Source organism: Dromiciops gliroides, chromosome 2, assembly GCF_019393635.1.
Source record: "Dromiciops gliroides isolate mDroGli1 chromosome 2, mDroGli1.pri, whole genome shotgun sequence".
Classification (NCBI taxonomy): Eukaryota; Metazoa; Chordata; class Mammalia; order Microbiotheria; family Microbiotheriidae; genus Dromiciops; species Dromiciops gliroides.
Genome location: NC_057862.1, coordinates 558,065,083 through 558,086,083, shown reverse-complemented (window position 1 = coordinate 558,086,083; position 21,001 = coordinate 558,065,083). Strand labels below are relative to the sequence as shown.

The 21,001-nt window shown below is 36.1% G+C and overlaps 1 protein-coding gene across 1 annotated transcript in view; it reads right to left on the bottom strand.

Annotated features, from left to right (window-relative positions):
- The window catches only part of RALGAPA2 (Ral GTPase activating protein catalytic subunit alpha 2), a 409,525-nt gene that overhangs the window by 233,195 nt on the left and 155,329 nt on the right, over positions 1 to 21,001 (bottom strand). Inside the window, 1 exon segment of the mRNA XM_043983629.1 lies at positions 1,968 to 2,096. Coding sequence (XP_043839564.1) covers positions 1,968 to 2,096 — 129 coding nt within the window.

The window sequence follows — 21,001 nt, the reverse complement described above, 5'->3', positions numbered from 1 at the left end:
GATTGTTTGATTTTTTTTTTTTTGTAATTGTATCTCCAGTAATTAGCACACTACTTGGCACAGAGTAATGGAAGGAGTAAGAGGACCTATTATGTGCCAGGAATTGTGCTCAGCACTTTATAAATATCATTTCATTTGATTCCCCACAACAACCATGTGAGCTAAGTGTTGTTATTTATCCTCATTTTATGGTTAGGGAAACTAAGGCAGAAGAGAAGTTAATGACTGGCCCAGGATCACACAGCTTAAAAAATATCTAATGCTAAATTTAAAATTAGGTCCTCCTGACTCCAGGCCTAACTCTTTATCCACTGAGCCACTTAGCTACTTCATAGTAAGTGCTTATTAATATTTGTTGACTGACTATTAACTGGGGAAGAAATGGTGCATAGGACATGGAGGCAAGAGATATGATTTCATTAGAAGAGCTACCAGGCTAGTTTGCCCTAAACAGAGACAGCATGAAAGTATGGAGAAATAGGTGGAAGCCAGATTATCAAGAGCTTTAAATGCCACACTGAGGAGATTGTACTTTATCATAGAGGCAATTGGGTGCCATTGAAGATTTTTGATTAGGAAGATGATGCAGCTAGACTTGTATTTTAGGAATACCAATTTAGCAGCTGGTATCCTTCTCTCTTATTCTGCAGCTGTGACCTCATAATTAAATCATTCCCCACCTCATGCTTATCCTTTTTTTAAAAAACTTTTTTTTAAAGGTAACTAAGTGTGAAAGTAAATTCAAGCTGTTAGGTATTTCATAAATAAATAAAAATGTTTCAATAAACATTTTTGTAAATGATTCAGGGGTCTGGTTTTATATAACAGGGTAAATGCTTAGCTTTTTCCTGTCAATAGGAACAAAAGCCTCAATTAATAATCAAGCTCACCACTGAGAGGGGAAATCATACAGAAAGAAATGCATTTTAGATGGGTATAGGTAACATGACAAGAGTAAAGAGCAAGACCTAAGTTGAAACATAAATGCATCACTCAATTATGAGATTTCTAGGCATTAGTGGTTATCTTGTACATGTGTGCTCCCTGGGGAGCGAGCATATATCATTATTTGTATCCCTGTCACCCAGCACAGTGCCTGGCATGTAGAAAGTGTTTAATAAATCCTTGTTGAGTGACTGATTTTTCCAAGTAATCTCACAATACTCTGGCTAAATATAAAGATCAAAAGCAAATTTTACATGTAAACTTTATGTTACAGTGCAAATTTATGCCCACCTGCTTCTAATAGTTTAGTTTTAATGATTAAGTAACATATAATTTTTATTAATATTATAGTTCAAAAAATTATGATAGTTCAGTTTATAATCAACATGAATAAAATGCTAAAAATATTTTAATAATACATGGTTTATAAGACATTTCATAGAAATTGGAACAAATTATGAAGGAGGAAGGCAGGGATCACATCTTAATTATCTCTGTAATTCCCCCTTCATAGAGTGCTTTGACCATATTAAACCCTTAACAAATTGCTATTGAATGGTGAATGAAAAAAGAATCCTTTCATGTTAAAAACCATTATTTTCCTGTTTTAAAGTAACTAAAATGTTTTAAATTTCTCTTATCTCAAGTTAATTTTTTTAAAAGTTCTTAATGCTGTTATCTTTAGAAATCTGTGTCTTATTACAAGCATCTAGGTCCATTTCCATTTATTAAAAAAGCTAATGAGACTGTGAAACCCAAGACTTGCTTTTAGTGTGTAAATGTGCTGAATATTAGTGAGGATATGATTTCTCACACTTTGGCCTTTGATGAAACACCTTTGCAATACTAGTATGTCACCTTATCCTACAATTTCACACATCAGCTGCCATGGTATCTACCCTGAGAGCCCAGTTTCACATTGCACTAATGAGTCAACACCTGTTAGGAGTGGAGAAATCTGAACCTTGTTAGCGATTGTACACTCTCTTGGGAACTTGGATGTTGAGCATTGTCATACTCACCGCCAACATGTCTGTACTGAGAACCCTGGATGCAGCAGTGATGAAGTCTCCTATCAGCATTGTAAAGCCAGGTAAACCCAAGAAGAAAAAACGGGAAGGACAATGCTTTATAACAGTATTTAAGATATCCTGGGGGAGAGAAAAAAAAACCCATGAGATTACATGTTCAATTTTATAAGGAAAAAACTTCCAACAGAAGAGAAATGAGAATCAAAAATTTGCAACAGCAGTTTATACTTTGTATTTCCACAGGGCCTTCCTTTAAGAGCTGAGTATATATACTTGAGGAAAGAATTATTACCTCATATGTGTTCATGACCTCTCTATGAGATAAATATATAATAGACATCTTTATGAGATAAATAAATCATAGATTTTACAGCTAGAAGGCACTTTGAAGATCACCTAGCTCACTTAATTCCTAGAGTCAGGTATTACGATATCTATCTTGAAAATGGAAAAATAAGGCACCAAGAATCAAAGTAATGCAGCTAGTTGTAATAATAGCAATAATTTACATTAATAGTATTTTATGATTCCAAAGTATTTTTAGTCATTTAGTACTCACAACATCTGTCAGAATTAGGCTAGTGAAAACATTATCATGCTTGTTTTAGATGATGTGAAAAACTGAGATTAAAAGAGGGACTTGGCTCAAGAGCTCACAAAAACCAGAAAATATCCAAGCTCAAGGTCCAAGTTTTCTATCTCCAAATGTGTCATCCGTTTGCACATACATTAATAGCCAGTTAGAACAGGTTTTTGCCATAGTCTTGGTTACAACGACTAACAACCAGCTCTAGGAATTGTAATGCCTTACTGAAGGGAGAAGAGGAACAAGCAGATAAGCAGCTGTCTCGGTTAAAACATACAAAAGACTCTAACAATAGGACATTTTAAAGAAATACATTTTAATACTGGTCTTCATAAATGCACATATTTAAATTCCAGGAGTTTCTGTTTTCCATGTCACATAGGTATTATGTGAAACGTTAACAAAACATACCAGTCTCCCCAATCCTTGAAAAATACTCCCTTGACCCTACCAACCCCCTAAAGTGATCCTTCTATATCTCCCTTTTCTTTCACAGCCAAATTCAAAGAAAATGCTATTAAATGCAGTGCTTCAACTTCCCTGACTTATTCACTTTTCAACCCTTCAAAATCTGGCTTCCAATCTCATTACTCAATAGCAACTGCTCTCTCCCATTGCTAAATCCAATTGTCTTTTCACAATCTTCATCCTTCTTAACTTCTCTACAGTATTTGACACTGTTAACCACCCTCTCTCCTGGATACTATATTCTCCCTGGGTTTTTGTGACATTGCTCTCTCTTGGTTCCTCCTTCTACCACTCCTTTTCAGTCTCCTTGGATGGACCATCATTCATATCCCACCCCTTAAATAAATGAGTTCTCCAGGCTTCAGTCCCGTGCCCTTTTACCTTCTCTTCTCTCTCTGTGCTCTCTTGATAACCCCATCATATCCCATGAGTTCAATTATTTCCACAGGTATCTTCCAATGCCACATTTCTAACACTTTTCTTCCAACACATCTCTAGTCCCACATGATCAGCTCAAACTCAAAATGCCTAAACAGAATTGTCTTTCCTTCACATTAACTCTTCCAAAAATCCCTACTTTTGTCAAAGGAATCACCATCCTTCTAGTCAACCAGTCGTCCTCGACTTGCCTTCCCTCATGCCACATATACATTCACATGCCAATGCTTGTCACGTTCCACTTCCACAAGATCTCTCACATCTATCTCTTTCTCTCTAGTCACATAACCAATACTCTAGTTCAGGTCCTCATAACCTCTCACCTGGACTATTGAAATCGTCTCCTAATTATTTCTCCCCTCTATAATCCAACACAACTGCCAAAGTGATATTCCTAACACACAAGTCTGGCCATGTCATGCTATGCTCAATAAAATCCCTATTATTTCTAGGATCAAATACAAACCCCTTTGTTTGGCATGTAATGTTCTCGTTCCAGCCTCCCTTTCCAGCCTTGTTATACAATATTCCCTTCCATGCAAGCTACAATCCAGCCATCTCTGGGTCTCCACTCCTTTGTATTGGCCATAGCTACTGGGCATACCTCCGGGCCTAGAATATCCACTTTCTTTAACTCTTACTGTTAGAATCCCTGGCCTATTTCAATGCGCAGATCAAACACCACCTCCATCCTATCTGAGGCCTTTCCTTGTCATAACTTTCAGCTGAGGGTATCTCATGTTACCTGATATTTACTTTGTATATATTTTATAAATGCTTATATGTACATATGTTGCTTCTCCTGATAAAATGCATCCTGCTTGAGAACAAGGTCTATTGTATTTTTGCTTTTGTCTTCCCTGAGCCCTATCTCGCACATAGTAAATGCTTCTGTCACTTAACCTAAATCTCAGTTTCCTCATCTATAAAAAGTGTACATTTTTGAGAGGTGGGGAATGGGTGGAGTGGATTAAATGATGGCTTCAAGGGTCCCTTCCAGTTCTAGTTAGAGGTTTCAAAGCCTATGGAGGAAAGAAAAAAAAAAAAAAAAAAATACAAGGGATACAACGTTCCAACTTTGCCAAGGTTACAGAAACACTGTTTCCCAACTCAGGTGAGCTTCAACTTCTAAAATGGTTATAAAAGAATACAAAGAATATACTTTTTTTCTTCACCTACTAAAAGAAATGAAAATACTTTTACAGATAAAGAATTTTATCCTTTTAAAAAATTCAAAGGTTGCCAACTAAGTAAGTAGTATATTTCATTTTGCAGATAATCAGTGCTTTAAAATGTTTTAGAAAGAGGTCACTGATAGTACACTGTGGTAAAATTAAGATTTTAATTCTTTATATTTTAAGATATAATTACTATTAGTGATATCTGTGGGCACACATAGAATCAAAATTCATGATCTGCAACCAGCAGATCTTTCCCTACTGTACAAAGAGCACCCTTTGATTTCTAGTATAACACAATAGTCATTATAAGAGTGTCCACAGCATAAAAAAATGGAAATAGGAATGGATTCAGAATCATGGTGGTTGTTGTTGTTTAGTCTTTCACTCATGTCTGACTCTGACCCCATTTGGTGTCTTCTTGGCAAAGACACTGGAGTGGTTTGCCATTTCCTTCTCCTGCTCATTTTACAGATGAGAAAACTGAGGCAAATAGAACTAAGTGATTTGCCCAGGGTCACACAGCTACTGAGGCCAAATTTAGATTCAAATTCTGTCTCTGCCCCTTCCAGTGGTATGACCTCAGTTAAGTCATTTAATCTATCTGGGCTTCAATGAAGCTTTCATGAAAGTCAAGAAAAGGGATAAAGAAAAAGATTACATCAAGAAAAAGGATTAAAAATAAGGCAAAGCTGAGAATCATTATCCGGCATTTTATGATTATACACATTAATCAAACCACAGGAGCTTCCATTTAGCTTCTGGGCACTAATTAGAAAAAATACTTTAAGGATGTTCTTTTTATGTGTCATCAAATTTATTTTCTCATCCTTCTTATAAGGCTACTTTAGAAATTCCTTGTAATCATTTAAAGAACACTGATGTCTAAAATTCAAATCTATTACCCAATCATAATAATCAACTAAATTCTAAGAAGTCAATGTGTATCTCCATTCTTAACTAAAACATTTTTAAGAGTGATTTGGACATACAAAAATATTTTTACTAATGATAGTAGATAAATTATTCTTCTCCACCAAAATGAGCTATACTGCTGCTTTCAGGTTAATGTTTAAACCTGTTTTAATCACTTCCTTTGATACATTTTAAAGTCAATATCAGTGAAGACAAACATTCTAAGAGATGGAGCAGATGGATGCTGCTGTTCTATAAAGTGTGTGGTAAATTCATGCTCCAAGGTCAGAACAAAAGATCCACCTTTTTCATAATTAAGGGTCTGATTAATGCACTGGGCTCCTCACAACACACCTGTAATTACTAACAGAGGTGCGCATTGTGCTGTGCCCTTGTCTCTGAATATCAGACATCAGACTATACAGCAGCAGATGGGAGAACATTTCTGTTGACATATGCTGCAATGAAAGGATTTGTGCAAACCTGACTAAAAAGGTAGCAGAATGTAGCATATTTGAAAAACTAATAAGGCAAACAACCCAACCATAATGTTAACTTTGTGGCGCTTGTGTTAATTCCACCTGTTAAGGTTAGGTTCTAAATCCCATATCCTGTTTAAATTTCTAAAAGTATTTAACACATAGTTCAAAAACTAAATAGTTTTCAACAATTGAATATTTAGACTTATTTCGAGAATGCTATCCTATGCCACCTTTGTGAGAACCAAAAACTATTGTTTTACAACAAAACCAAACTTCTGATTTCTTTGTAAAAAAAAAAAAGTGTATTGTGTGTGGGTGGAACATGCCTCATGTCCTCTCCTATAGTATCAGGTGCTCACACACAATAGAAAAAGACATATAAATTATGAAGACGCAAAAGAAAATAACATAGTTGCTACTCACTCTGAAGAGCTACAGACCAATTTGACTAAGATAAAAGTCACAGAGACTCTACTCCACCCTCTGGACCTTCGCCAATCTGTTTAACTAAACCTGCTTCTTAAAGGAAGGAGAGCCAACCTGGGAGGGTAAAGTGGCAGATGGCTAGCCTACCTAACCTCTACCACTCACAAGATGACAGAGAAATAAGGAAATAACTAGGACCTGATCTGGTAACCATAGATTATAGAAAGTCCAAGAAAAAGGGTTCGTGTGAAAGTGAAGAAAAGAAAGGTAGGCTTATTCAGCATAGGTATAATACACCTGCTTGTTTGATTAGCCACACTGAACCCAAATGCAAAGGATTTACATCTATGTAGTATTAAGCTGCGAGGGATAAATACCAGCGTTGCACAAAATGCAAATTAGGCACATAGATCTTTGCTGTCACTGAAGTTTAATCTTTCTGCTGAAGACTAAAAAATCTAAGTTGGCTTCATGCTCATTTATGGTAGAAACTTCTTCTAGGACATGACATGCCAAAAGACCATCCTCTACCTTGTCATATTTTCCAGAAAACAGACAGAATATGGCACTTTCTTTATAACTATATTCTTCAAAGTAGAAGAACATTTGTTCTGTATGATAAGACTTTAAGCTATTTTATCTACTTACACAATATTGTGTACAATAAGTTCTACCTATATAGATACAAGTAAACATACATATACAATGTGAAGTTTAGGACTTGGGCATAAAAACTTTTAAAAAGATACTTTTGACTTATAAAAAAAATGTTGTGATGTAATTTATTTTATCTATCAAACATTTTGAAGGGAGACAACATAATCATGCCTCTTGAATTATATCAGCCCAAATACAAATTTCAGAGATCATAGGCTCATCCATATTGTCAATAAGCACTAGTACTAAAGGTCTTCTGGAATTTGGGAAATATAAGAAATTGAGCAGATAGAATGACAGTGTGGTAAAGTACTATAGTATATTAGGAGAAATACATATAATTTCTAAAACAAAAGATAAAGAATAATAACCTTTTAGTAGATAGTCCATGATGATCTCAGGTACTATTTCCGAAGGGTCCTGACTGTGACTTTCCCTCCCCCATAGTGTAAGTCTCAAGAACATGTACTATTTTCCATTTTGTCTTTCTAAATGTCTAGAAAAGAGCAGGTACTCTATAAGTACGTGTGTAATTGCTGACATGATAGATACTTCCATGTATCTGAAGGACTGCCATGTCTGCAAGAGATTAGACTTGCTCTGAAAAGTCCCAAATAGAAGAGCTAGTAATAATAGGTGGAAATTGAAAAGAGGCAAGCATAATCCTGATAGAAAAGAAAACCTTCCTAACAAATTAATTCATCACAAAGTAGAATGGAATCCCTCAAAAAAGCAGTAGGTTTCTCCTTGGGGGGGGTTGTTGGGGGGTTCTATAAGTTAATTCTGTATAACCATTTTATTTGCATTTTAAGAAGATTTTGGTTCATGAATGGACTTGAGCAGCAGACCTCGAATAACCTTCCATCTCTGGGATTCTGTGACTTTTAGTTTCATTAAAATGCTTTGAAAACTGTTAAGTCCCTCAAAGTAGCAATACTTCACATTTATACAGTACTTTAAGGTTTAAAGAGTGCTTTCCCCCACCCCAATATTCAATTACGTAGGTAGTTTGAGTATTATTATTACTACTACTGCATGAGACTAATGTCAGTTTTGGCAAAATATAAGGTTCTCTAGACTCTACATTAGCCTCAGCCTCATCTAAAGTCATGGTAAAATTGACTTTAGAGTACCTATTAAATTCAATATAATTTTGAAATGTTAATACAAAACAGTGAAACCCACTTGTTTTAAATAATTTGTCACACAAGATGTTGTAACAGTTCATGACCAAAGTTTATAGAACTTTTCTTCCTTTTTTTGATTAAAAATCTGTATTCTGTCCTCTACTGATTGCTAAAAGCTAGATTGCAATATAGTCATTCAGTGGCTTTGTAGCTTATCAAAAGATTCAGGTTTATGAGAAAGTAACCAAGTGAGAACATCTGTCCCTTATCAGTGATCTTGCAAAAATCAGGTAATTCAAACAGAGGCATGTTGTTTCCTTTCCTCTCAAAGCACAGCTCCATAAACACAAACTATTCAGCTTGGTAAATGAAATCCCTTTAATTGAATGCTATGTACACAGTAACTGGGGAAAAAAATAAGCAATAAGAGAAACATATGGTGACAGCAACAGAAATTGGTTTATTCATTTTGTATAGTGTTGTTTCTTTAGTTCTTTCATAATTGACCTTTAGAACGATAAATGTGTAAAATAATTTTGTTTATTATAGCACAAACCTTTCAACAGTTACACAAAATGAAAATTTAAAAGGAAGGATTCATTCTGGAAGCATTTCCATTGTTTACATAATTGCACAGCTATAATTTTGTGCTCTCGTTGTTATGGAAAAGTAAAAAGGGGGGGCATTATAGGCCATTTTGATTCAAAATATTGCATTGTAGTGTCAAAAATGGAAAACATCCCAGCTGAGGGTGGTTTAAAATGGATTAACTTTGTAAACAAAAATTTTTCAACACAGTGGCCAATGAAAAATGTTCAAGGACATTATCTTTGAATTTTTTAAACATTACCAAATCTGAACTTAAACACTGACTATAATTACACATATGGAATTCACTTAATATTTAAAATATATAACAAGATTATGATTGTAATACAATAGCCAGTCATCTAGTTTCTTTTTTTCCTAATTCTCAAGATTTTCTCTCCTTTTCCTCATAAAGGAGATTGGACGGGGCAATGTGGGAATTTGTTTATCTTGACTATGCATATTTGTTACAAGAGTTTTGTTTTTCTTTCCTCCCCCCAACCCGCTCTCCAGTGGAATGTGGACATGGGAGGAAAAGGGAATAAATACTTGATGATCTTTTAAAAGATTGTTGAACTAAACTGTTTTCCATTTTTGGGATAACTGGTCATTCAGGAAGGACATATGGTGCAACCATGCATTAAGTAAAATAGTCCGTTCTTCCAAATCCACAAATTAAAAAAAAATATATTAAAGTATCCCACTTAAGATATTACATATGTTAATAAATTATTCTTAACAGTTTCTATTTTCAATAAAGTAAACAATATGTTAATTATATGATATTTTAATTATGTAAAATTTAATGCATATATGTAGGGAAATACAGACACATAATATATACATGACAGGGTAGAAAAACTTAAGGGATAATGCAGTAAAGTAGGCCACCTCTCACAGAGATTCCATCCAGGCTTACCAAACCTCTCTCAGTGACCCCATTAAGGAACTTACTATAAAAAGAAACTCATCTTTATGGCATTAGGTATGCAAATTACCACCCATTTTTAACCAACTACAAATGAACAAAATACAATCCATCATCTTGGTCATCTAAAAAATTCAATTGGCTTTGGGAGAGTCTTCAGTGAGCTTCCCAAATCAGTCAAATGTAGCCAGAAGGGGTTCCATATTCTTTGCACTGTACCACATGCTCATCACTGAATTCAACTGACTCAACAGGCTGTAATTTAAAGAAAGTTCTCCTGTAGCCTCACAAGTTCATGAAGGTACAAGTCTATGAAAGTCTATCTTTTAGACTCATATGAACTTATTTATAGTGAAGTGAGCAGAACCGGGAGGACACTGTGCATAGTGACAACAATATTGTTAGATGAGCAATTGTAAATGACTTAACTACTCTCAGCAATACAATGATCCAAGACAAAAGGGACTAATGATGAAGCATATTATCCACCCCCATAGAAAGAACTGATAAAAAGAGCACTAGGGAGGGAGGGAGAAAAATTTGGAACTCTTAAATCTTATTATGAAAATGAATGTTGAAAGCTTTACATGTAAAATAAAATAACTGCTTGTTGCAAAGAAAAAAATTAATTTTTTAAAAAGTCTAACTTTTATACTCCTATTGAGTAAGTTATCCTCTCCAGAGATATTAATAAGATAAACCTTAGGTTTTTCTTAACTTGAAGGAAGATCTCACACACACAAACACACACACACACACACACACACACACACACACACACACACTATGTGCATAGAGTAATTTAATGTTTTTTCAAGCTCCTTGAAGGCAGGGAATATTTTTCCCTTTTATTTGTATCCCTAGTGTTTAACACAGTGCCTAGCACTGACTAAGAGCTTAAAAAATGTTTGTTGTTTGTCTAGTCAAGAAAATTTGTGGGTTGCTATAAGAAAAATGCAAAAGCATACAGTGGTTCAATTTAATAATTTCCATAACAATAAGAATAAAGTTGCAAGCAACCAAGAGAAAGACCTTTATATATGACTGAAAGGCAAGTTGAATAATTTAGGATTATTCTATGTTCATAAGAAATTGCCAGAGAGAATAGAGTGGCATATTGGATAAAGAAAAAAGCTCAACTAGCAACTCCCAAAATAATTAGAACCCAGACTCTAAATCTTCTTTTTACAAAAGGGCCTCCTGAAGCAGTTGTAAATATTTCTCACAGTCTCCTCTAAACCAAAGGTCCTCAATTCTCACTCTTGGAAAAGTCAGGATAGTCTGAGTACATTCACCACATCCCCCAACCTCAAGCAAGTATCTCATTTGGTTAGCACTTCCCATTGAATATTTTGTGACCTTGATAAAAACAATCTGGCTCTTTTTATTTACCTTTCCATCCCACATACTCTGGTGCCTGACCATGCTAATTACCTGAAGGATCAATAAGTCATTAAAAAAAAAATACCAAAAACCCTAGAACCACCAGTATAGGAAAGGTAAAGCCAACAGACATAACTATCACAAGAGTAAAGACTCATGTCTCTGTTACAAAAAATTACGAAGCATGAACCATAAACTCAAAATTATCTGCTCAGCAAAATGCAATATACTGTTTCAAGGCAAGAAATAGATATCCAAACAATATTTCAACTTTGAAAAGTCTGCAGAAGGGACATATGTGTGTGTGTGTGTATTTCAAGGAATTCTCTGAACAATGGTCAAACCCCCCAAATAAGTATTTAAAACATGTTACACTGCTCAAATCAAGAATAATTAGTTGTTAACAGAATCCAAGAACTCTAACAATACTGTAATGAAGAAATCACTGAATGGTTCAGAGAAACAGAAAGAAAAAAAGAATGAGGAAAGGATATGAGGGCAAAGACAAGTGTGTATCTTTAATAAAGGGGACCTATAAGTTAAATAAATACACCAAGTTATTCATAAATGACAAAGAAACCTAAAAATGCAAGTAGATTCCCAGTTCTGATCCTCACCTCTCTCATTCTCTTCCCTTATAACCCTAACCTCAGTAACACATTTAAAGTCAAAATCTTTGGGTTGGAGAGCCTACTTTTTCCCTATTGTCCATTTTTACCCTCTCATCAGCAATGTGCATTTCACTTTTGCTGTAACTAAGACAATACATTTCCCCACTGTCTACAAAACATGAAATTAAAAAAATCAAAAGTTCACTTACACCTATCTATAGCTGTTTTATGTAAAGAGTTCACTTTGATCTATCCTAAGACGATGATCCAAGCTTTTCTAAGTCCATGAACACTGTCATCCTCATCCATTGAGTTTGATTCTACAGGGTCAGTGGTATCCCCCTTATTTGATGAGAGCAATGCCCCATATGCATCTAGAAGTAGGGCAGCCATAGGATGACAGTCTTCCTGTATCTGGCCATCCTATCATCTGATGCTCCTTATTTCTACAATATTGCCTTGCCCCCAGATAACTGATGTTATTCTAATCCATTCCTGAGAACTAATGACATGTTCTAGGCTAGACTTTATTTAGGCCAATCCAGTGGTTCAGGCTTAGGATTAGAACTCAATGAGATAATTGTTAATCATAAACCATTTAACAAAGAGAAGTTTATTCAACCATTTATTGTGGTTGTTCAGTCATGTCTGACTCTTTGTGACCACAATTCAGGGTTTCTTGGCAAAGATACGTGAATGGTTTGCCATTTCCTTCTCCAGGTCATTTTACAGATAAGGAATTGGGACAAACAGGGTTAAGTGACTTGCCCAGGGTTACACAGATACTAAATGTCTTCAGCCACATTTGAACTCAGGAAGATGTCTTCTTGACTTCTGGTCCAATACTCTAGTAGCTGCAACTTATTCAACCATTAAAAGACATTTAAAAGGGGGCAGCTAGGTGGCGCAGTGGATAGAGCACTGGCCCTGGAGTCAGGAATACCTGAGTTCCAATCCGGCCTGGCCTCAGACACTTAACACTTACTAGCTGTGTGACCCTGGGCAAGTCATTTAACCCCCAATTGCCTCACTAAAAAAAATTAAAAAAAAAAAGACATTTAAAAAGGATACTAATTAATAATTCAAATTGATACTGTTCCCCTCTACCTCCACATTTGCCCTACTAGTAAACCTGGGTCAGAAATGTCCTGCAGGTCATTTTGTTACACCTTAAAAAAATGCTAACTTTCCATAGGACATTTTTTTATGCTGCAAGTGACAGTGAAGTAATATCCATGATTCCAACCCTAGATTCTTGGACCTATCAAATCCCAAGGACAACTTCTTTGCCCCCCTTAAAAAAAACCCAGCCCACTGTAAGGAATTAATTGTGATTTGGGGTTTTCATAATCCTATCTTTGCTTCATTATGGTCAGACTGAAAAAAATGTAAGCTTGAAAAGCCTAAGAGAAGATGGGTGTGTACTTTGGGAGATAAGTGAATAAACAAGAGGAACTCTGACCACAGGGAACATTTATTGAAACTAAGTAACTTAGAAGACTCCTCACCCCCCCACACCCACATGAATCTGGCCGGGGACAAGCCCATGTGGGTGTGCTGAGCGCAACTGGAGACTCAGCATGGCTAAGAAACCGCCCCTTCCCGTGGGAGAGTCAGTTAGAGGCAGTTGGAGGAGGGTGAGGGGAGTTTTCTGAGAGGCAGGTTACAGAGTGTTGTGAGAGAAACAGGAAAGGAAGGTAGACAGAGGAGCTGTTGGTGTTTGACCTTTGGGACCAAAACAGAAGAGACTGCAAGCTAATTGCAGTGGTGTAGTGGATAAAGCACTGGCCCTGGATTCAGGGGGACCTGAATTCAAATCCAGCCTCAGACACTTGGCACTTACTTCTGTGTGACCCTGGACAAGTCACTTAACCCTCATTGACCCCCCTCCCCCAATTCACCTCATTGGAAAAAAAAATAAATCATTCAGATGGTTGAAGCCAATAAATACAGGACAATATTGCACATAATTTCTTGAACTGGAAATCAAGAAGAAATCTATTGTTTAACATACAAATATCTTTACAGGTGTCTCAATATGACAAGAACACTATCACAGCTAGTCTATCTGGAACATATTAAATCCAAAGGCTATATAGTCCCTATTTTTTTTTTTTTTTTTGCACAGGGCAATGAGGGTTAAGTGACTTGCCCAAGGTAATACAGCTAGTAAGTGTCAAGTGTCCTGAAGCCAGATTTGAACTCAGGTCCTTCTGAATCCAGGGCTGGTGCATTTATCCACTGAGCCACCTAGCTGCCCCCTATATAGCCTTTTAAATGTGAAGGCAAATAAATTACATACAAATAATTGATAAAACAAAAGGGAAATGTAATTTATTTAGAGTGAAGATCAAAATCAGTGATATATGAGGCCTATGATGAGTATGGTACTAAATTTCCATATATTTGCATGGTGGGGTACAATACAAATAATTGTTTAGGACCAAAATTTCAAGAAGAAAAACAAGTGCTAGCCAGTAGACAGTCAAGGTATTTTCAATAACTTTCAATGCTCTAATGGAATTTGGCAAATAGGTAAGTCACGTTATTTGATAAATATTATTAAATGTCTATAATGTACCAGGTACAAAATAAGAAAAAAAGGATCCCTGACTTCATGAAGCTTACAATTTAATGGGGGAAGACAATATAAAAAAGGGAAAATGAAAAGGGGGGTGGGGCACCAAGGGGCTTCTGGTTTGGGGAGTTGACAACGAAGCAGAGCTGCTGATGGAAAATGAAGATTTACCTCCAAAGTTTTGAGCCCTCTATACAAGGAAGGATTTGGGAGAAGAATAAACTGAGGGTGCACAGGTATTAAGCATCACAAATGAGTCAGTTTCCATGAAAATAACATTCAGGTTCTCAAAGATACAAATAGGATGAAACTATCCCTATTTACAAAGGATTTATGTTTAAATGGGGCAGGTGAAGTTAGTTAACTAAAATTTATCAAGTGCCAGGCAGTGCACTTAGTTCTGGAGACACAATAGAAAGTTAAAAAAACTTTCCTGCTCTCATGAAGCTTACAGTCTAATAGGGGGAGACAACATGTAAGCAACAATAAATAAACAAGATTGATACAAAATAAATTAGAGACTGCCTCAGAGGGAAAAGCATCAAAGCTGTAAGAGGACTGGGGAAAGTGTTTCTGCAGAAGGTAGGACTTTGTGTGAGACTTGATGAAAGAAGGCAGGGAAGCACGGAGGCAGAGATGAGGAGGGAGAGTTGTCTAGGTATGAAGGAAGAAGCCAGGAAAAACACTCAGAGCCCAGAAATAAAAACACTGTGTGCAAAGAACAGCAAGGAAGACAGTGTCATTAACCTCAGGAATGAACACAAAGGGGACTAAGATGGACTGGAAGTGACTAGGCTACGAAGGGCTCTAAAAGCCAACAAGGAGTTTCATATTTGATGCTGGAGGCAATAGTGAGTCACTGGAGTTCATAATAGGGACATGCATATCATGGCCAGACCTGATCTTTAGGAGGATCAGTTTGACGGCTGAGTGGAGAGTGAATTGGAATGGGAAGAAACAAGGCAAGGAAATCAACCAGCAGACTTGAAAAATCCTATGTGTTATTTGTCCTTCATTTTCAAAGAGGACCAGTGATATCACGGGGGTGATGGATTGACTTGCACACAAATTGGATTTACTGATACAAAGCTGCACAAAATTGTCAGCCTCACTCTCTCTTCCATAGTCAACAGAGTCCAGTGGCCAAGACAAAAGTCAAGAGGACTGGTGATGGCCCCAAAAGGAGCGGATGACCTTGGTATCTTCAATGTCTGACAAGCTCTAAGATGCTTTAGCCACCTTCATGATCTTTGGAACAAATTGTTCTTCTCATGCACCCATTCAACTAGGGAAAGTCTTCACATGCTTGGGACAGATATCGCTCTAACTAACTGACAGGTTTGAGGCCTGTCAATTACCTTCAACCTGGTTTAGTCCAATCTGCCCAGACTATTTTACCAGGTGTGGCCACTGCACAAGCTACAGCTTCTTGGAGTCACAAGAGTTGGGGTGGCAGGTGGATTAGCGAAGGCATATGAGCAGCTCTGCAAAGGACTCAGCAAGCCCTCACACCAGAGGTGCTAGTCTCCCGAAACACCCCATGTACTGCATACACATAGTCTATCTTAGTTGTTGACCTTCCTTCCTATTCAAAAGAGAACCAAAATGACATCACTATGTTGAGGTCAAGGTACTCTGTGTCCAACTGGCTGATCAGACCAATACAAATTTGGAACGCTCTACCACAGGTAGGGAACAAATATTCCATATGAACATTTGGAATAGAAATGTTTTTAAAGCTGTGCATCTCATGTTTCTTTTGAGCTACTACAATTCTGTTTTGGTCATAGAGCAAACACCTTGAGATGTAGGCTTGCCAAGCTGGGGAGTCTTGTGAGGGTCCTCACCCATAATAGGCCTCATATATCACTGATTTTGATCCTGTGTCATGCCTCCCATGTCTCACAATCAATTGTGAACATAACAGTACCACAACCAAACCTATAACATATAGCAGAAATCATCAAAACATTTAATACTGGTTAAAAAAATGAAGAGATAAATCAGTGGGATAAATACAGAAGCAAACAAATTTAGTAGCCTACAGCTTGATAAACTCAAAGACCTGAGTTAGTGGAACAAAGATTAACAAATCAATTTTTAAAAAGGTTGCTGGATACAACGATCCAAGATAATTCCAAAGGACTCTACTTTTTTAATGTTTTTTGAGGTTTTTCCCTTTTGTTCTGATTCTTCTTTTACAACATGACTAATGCAGAAATATGTTTAATGTGATTGTAGTATATAATAACCTATATCAGTAGTTTTCTGTCTTGGGGAAGGAGGAGGGAAGAGACGAAGACAAATTTGGAACCTAGAAATCTATAAACACAAATTTTGAAAACTATCTTTACATGTAACTGGAAAAACAATACAGGACTTTTATGATTAAAAAAAATTGCTGGGGCAAACTGGAAGGAGAAGAAATTATGTTTATACTACACCTTACATCTTATACAAGATTCAAACAGACTCAAATGGAATACGATCACCTAGATATAAAATTTAATGTCATAAACAAACTTCGTTCTTCTTAGTTGACTCCATCAGCTCATATAAATTCCCAAGAGACATGAAAAGATTTACATGAACTGATGCAGTCAACTAAGAAGAACCAGAAGAATACTTTCTATTATAAGACCAATATCATAAAAATGAATAATTGTTAAATACTTAAGAACGCTTATCAACTAAATCATTAAACCTGATTCTAGAAGACTAATACAGAAAAATGTCACCTACCTCATGACAGAGAGGTGACTAACTAGTATGCAGAAAAGTTGAACATAAAAAATAATGTGGTTCAGAAAAACAGAAGAGATAGAATACATCGAAGAAACGTTAAGGCCTCCTAAAGGTTTTTTGATGGATAAGGAAGATTTGGATGTTTGAAGGCAAGAGGGAAGCAATCAGTAAAGAGGGAGAGGTTTTTTTGCAACAGAGTATAAAAATCAACTCATCCTTTTGCTCTCCCCACAACAGAACACATTGTTTTTCCATAGCCAATCAAGAAGACAGGTAGCTAAGCTAGCATATTCATCATGTAATTTTGGCACATGTACAATATCAAAAAAGAACTGAAAAATACAAGAAAGTAATGAAATGAAAGGCTATACACTGCATATAGTGTTAGAAAAGGGGGGGTAGGGAATTAACATATAATTGACTTCCTCAATCATGAGCTTGGTCTTTGTTAAATTCATCACACTTAATAAGGTTAATGAGGAGAATATGGAAGAGCTATTACTCATGATGAAACTTTAACAAATTAAGACCTTATAGAATTGTCCCAACAAAAAGAAGATTGAAAGTGATAGTACTGGGCCAGCTAGGTGGCACAGTGGATATAGCACCAGCCCTGGATTCAGGAAGACCTGAGTTCAAATCTGACCTCAGACAAGAGTTGTTTTAATTTGCATCTCTCTAATCAAATTAAAACAACTCTGAGGTACCACCTGACACCTATCAGATTGGCTAATATGACAAAAAAGGAAAATAATAAATGTTGGAGAAGCTGTGGGAAAATTGGAACACTAATAATGCATTGTTGGTGGAGCTGTGATCTGATCCAACCATTCTGGAGAGCAATTTGGAATTATGCCCAAGGGCTATAAAGCTGTGCATACCCTTTGACCCAGAAATACCACTTTTGGGTCTTTTTCCCAAAAAGATCACAAAAAAGGGAAAAGGACCCACATGGACAAAAATATTTATAGCTGCTCTTTTTGTGGTGGCAAGGAATTGAAAATTATGGGGATGTCCATGAACTGGGTAATGGCTAAACAAGTTGTGGTATATGAATGTAATGGAATTCTATTGTGCTATAAGAAAACGATGAGCAGGAGGAGTTCAGAAAAACCTGGAAGGACTTGCATGAACTGATGATGAGTGAGATGGGCAGAACCAGAGAACATTGTACACAGTATCATCAACTTATGTGTTGATCACTGTGATGGACTACAATTCTTCTCACCAATGCCAATGGTACAAGGAAAGTTCCAAAGGACTCATGATGGAAAAGGCTCTCCAAATCCAGGGGGGAAAAAAAAGGAACTGTGGACTACGGATGCGGATTGGACCGTACTACTTCTTTTGTTTTTGGTGCATGTAGTAGCTCACTTCCACTATATCCTTTCAATAGGCGCTGTATTCGCAATTATAGGAGGCTTTGCCCACTGATTCCCCCTATTCACAGACGATATACTTAAGATATGTGAGCAAAAATCCGCTTCTTTTGTTTTTCTTTTTTGAGGTTTTTCCTTTTTGCTCTGATTCTTCTCTTATAACACGACTAATGCAGAAATATGTTTAATTTTATTGTACATATATAACCTCTATCAGATTACTTGTTGTCTAGGGGGAGGGGGAGAGGGAGGGAGAAAAATCAGAAATTGGAAATCTCATATAAACACATGTTGAAAACTATTTCTACATGTAACTGGAAAATAATAAAATACTTTTATCTAAAAAAAAAAGAAAGTGATAGTACTTAAGAGACTGTACTAGGGAGTTCTTTCTTACATTAAAAAAATTGCCAGAGGTCAAATGAAGCAAAGCAATTTATCCCTGAAAAAAAAAGATCATAAACTATTGCAGTACAATGGCAAAGACTTGGGGTGTAGTTCATCCTTCGTAAAAATTTTATAAAGAATAATAATTAAAAGATACTTTAAGATCTCCTTTAAGCAAGAGATTGCTATATCTATATTTGAAAGGGAGGAAATGTGTAATTCTACTTCTTGTTCCTAATTTATCTAATCCCTCATGCTTTTTATGTCAAATAATTGCAAAGGCCATTGGTAGGCCATGTACTTAGACAACTATAAAAACATATTGAAGAAAGCTTGAAATCAATAATTTTTAAAGTTTTTTGAATTAAACTTAATTACTGCTATTCATAATGAAATCCATTCTTATATATACCATGCATTTAACTATAATATGAAGTTTGAATTGCAAAAATTAGTGCAATTATGACACACATAATTATTCACAGAAACATTTTCATTTTTGGAGGTTGGTTAGCTCAATTGTTCTTCCATTATTGCTTGTCATGACTGTCCAGAATGTATCCATCACAACTAATTAGGACTTAGTATACACTGGTTTTTATTTTAAAAATTAAGTAATCCCTTCATCCCCTAGGATGAAGTCAAAGTTTCAAAGAAATCAAATTGGTACATAGCATTATTAAGAACTTCTTTATTTCCAAACTACAGTAGTATCACATAGCTGCCAAAAATGGCAAACACAATTCAGAACAATAACTTCACTTTAATTATTCCTCAAATTCACATCATAACAAAAACCACACTATATATTAAAAACAATTATTCAACTTAAATAATAAAATATTATTTAGTTTAAATTATACTAAGAGATGAAATACTGTACAGTTGAGAGAGCACTGGTCTACAAGAGTCAGATGGCCATTAGTTGGTGTCCCAGTTCTGCTACTATATACCTTCACTATATAACTATATATATAACTATATGTGTATATATATATATATATGTTATATATAATGTTATATATTGCTATATATTGAAGTTATATAACCTTGAACAAGTTGACCTCAGTAAGTCTCATATCATCATTTATAAAATGGATGTTTCTGTTCTTACTATACCTTATAGGGACAGAAAGACAGAGAGACGGAGACAGAGAGAGACAGAGAGTATAATTTTATATATGTGTCACACACGTATATGGAAAGTTCTTTGTAAATTAAAAAATGCTGTAACAAATGTAAGATGCTTTTATTAGACTGTGCATAGTTTGACGAATGATTTTAGAATTACACATTTGGAAATTTTTTAGAGCTGAAAAAGACCTCAGATATCATGTAATACAAACCTCTCATTCTGCAAACTGTCTTCCATACCTGGAACATTTCCTCCTCATTTTCATCTCTGAACTTCCCTGGCTTCCTCCAAGTCTCAGATCAGTTTCCACTTTCTTCAAAAAGCCTTTCACAATACTTCTTTATCTACCCCCCAACACACACACACACACACACACACTACATAGTTGTTTGCTTCTGGTGTATGAGGTGTTAGTGAGGGCTGCTGAGCCCTTTCCAGAGCTGCTTAATCTACTTCTAGTGTCCATCTTTACCCAACTCTCACCTATGACTCCAAGAAGTTGCAGCATGCATAGTGGCTGCATCCTGGTAAACTGTCTCAGCAGATGGGCTAAATCAGGTTGAGGGTAAGTGACAGGCCTCAAACTTATCAGTAAGTTAGGGTAATGTCTACCCCAAACATGTGAACATGTCCCCCACTCAGCAAAATGGGCAGATAAGAACAATTTTTTCCAACAGCCATGAAGGCAACTGAAGTAGGCACTGTGGGATGCTTAGAAGAAAGTCATACACTACATCCTGGGATATCACCAGTCATCCTGACTTTTGTCTTGTCCCTGGACTTCAATGATTCTGGGAGAGTGAGGCTGACAACTTTGTGTAACTTTGCCTCACTTAAATCCAATTCACAAGTAAGTCAAGACATCATCCATGATGTCATTGGTCCTCTTCAGAAACAAAGGATGTACAACAATATCTGTTTGCCTGTTGTCTTTTCCATTAGACTGTCAGTTCCTCGAAGAAACAACTTTTTGCCTTCCTTTGAATCCCCAGTATAATTAGGCACAGGGTCTGG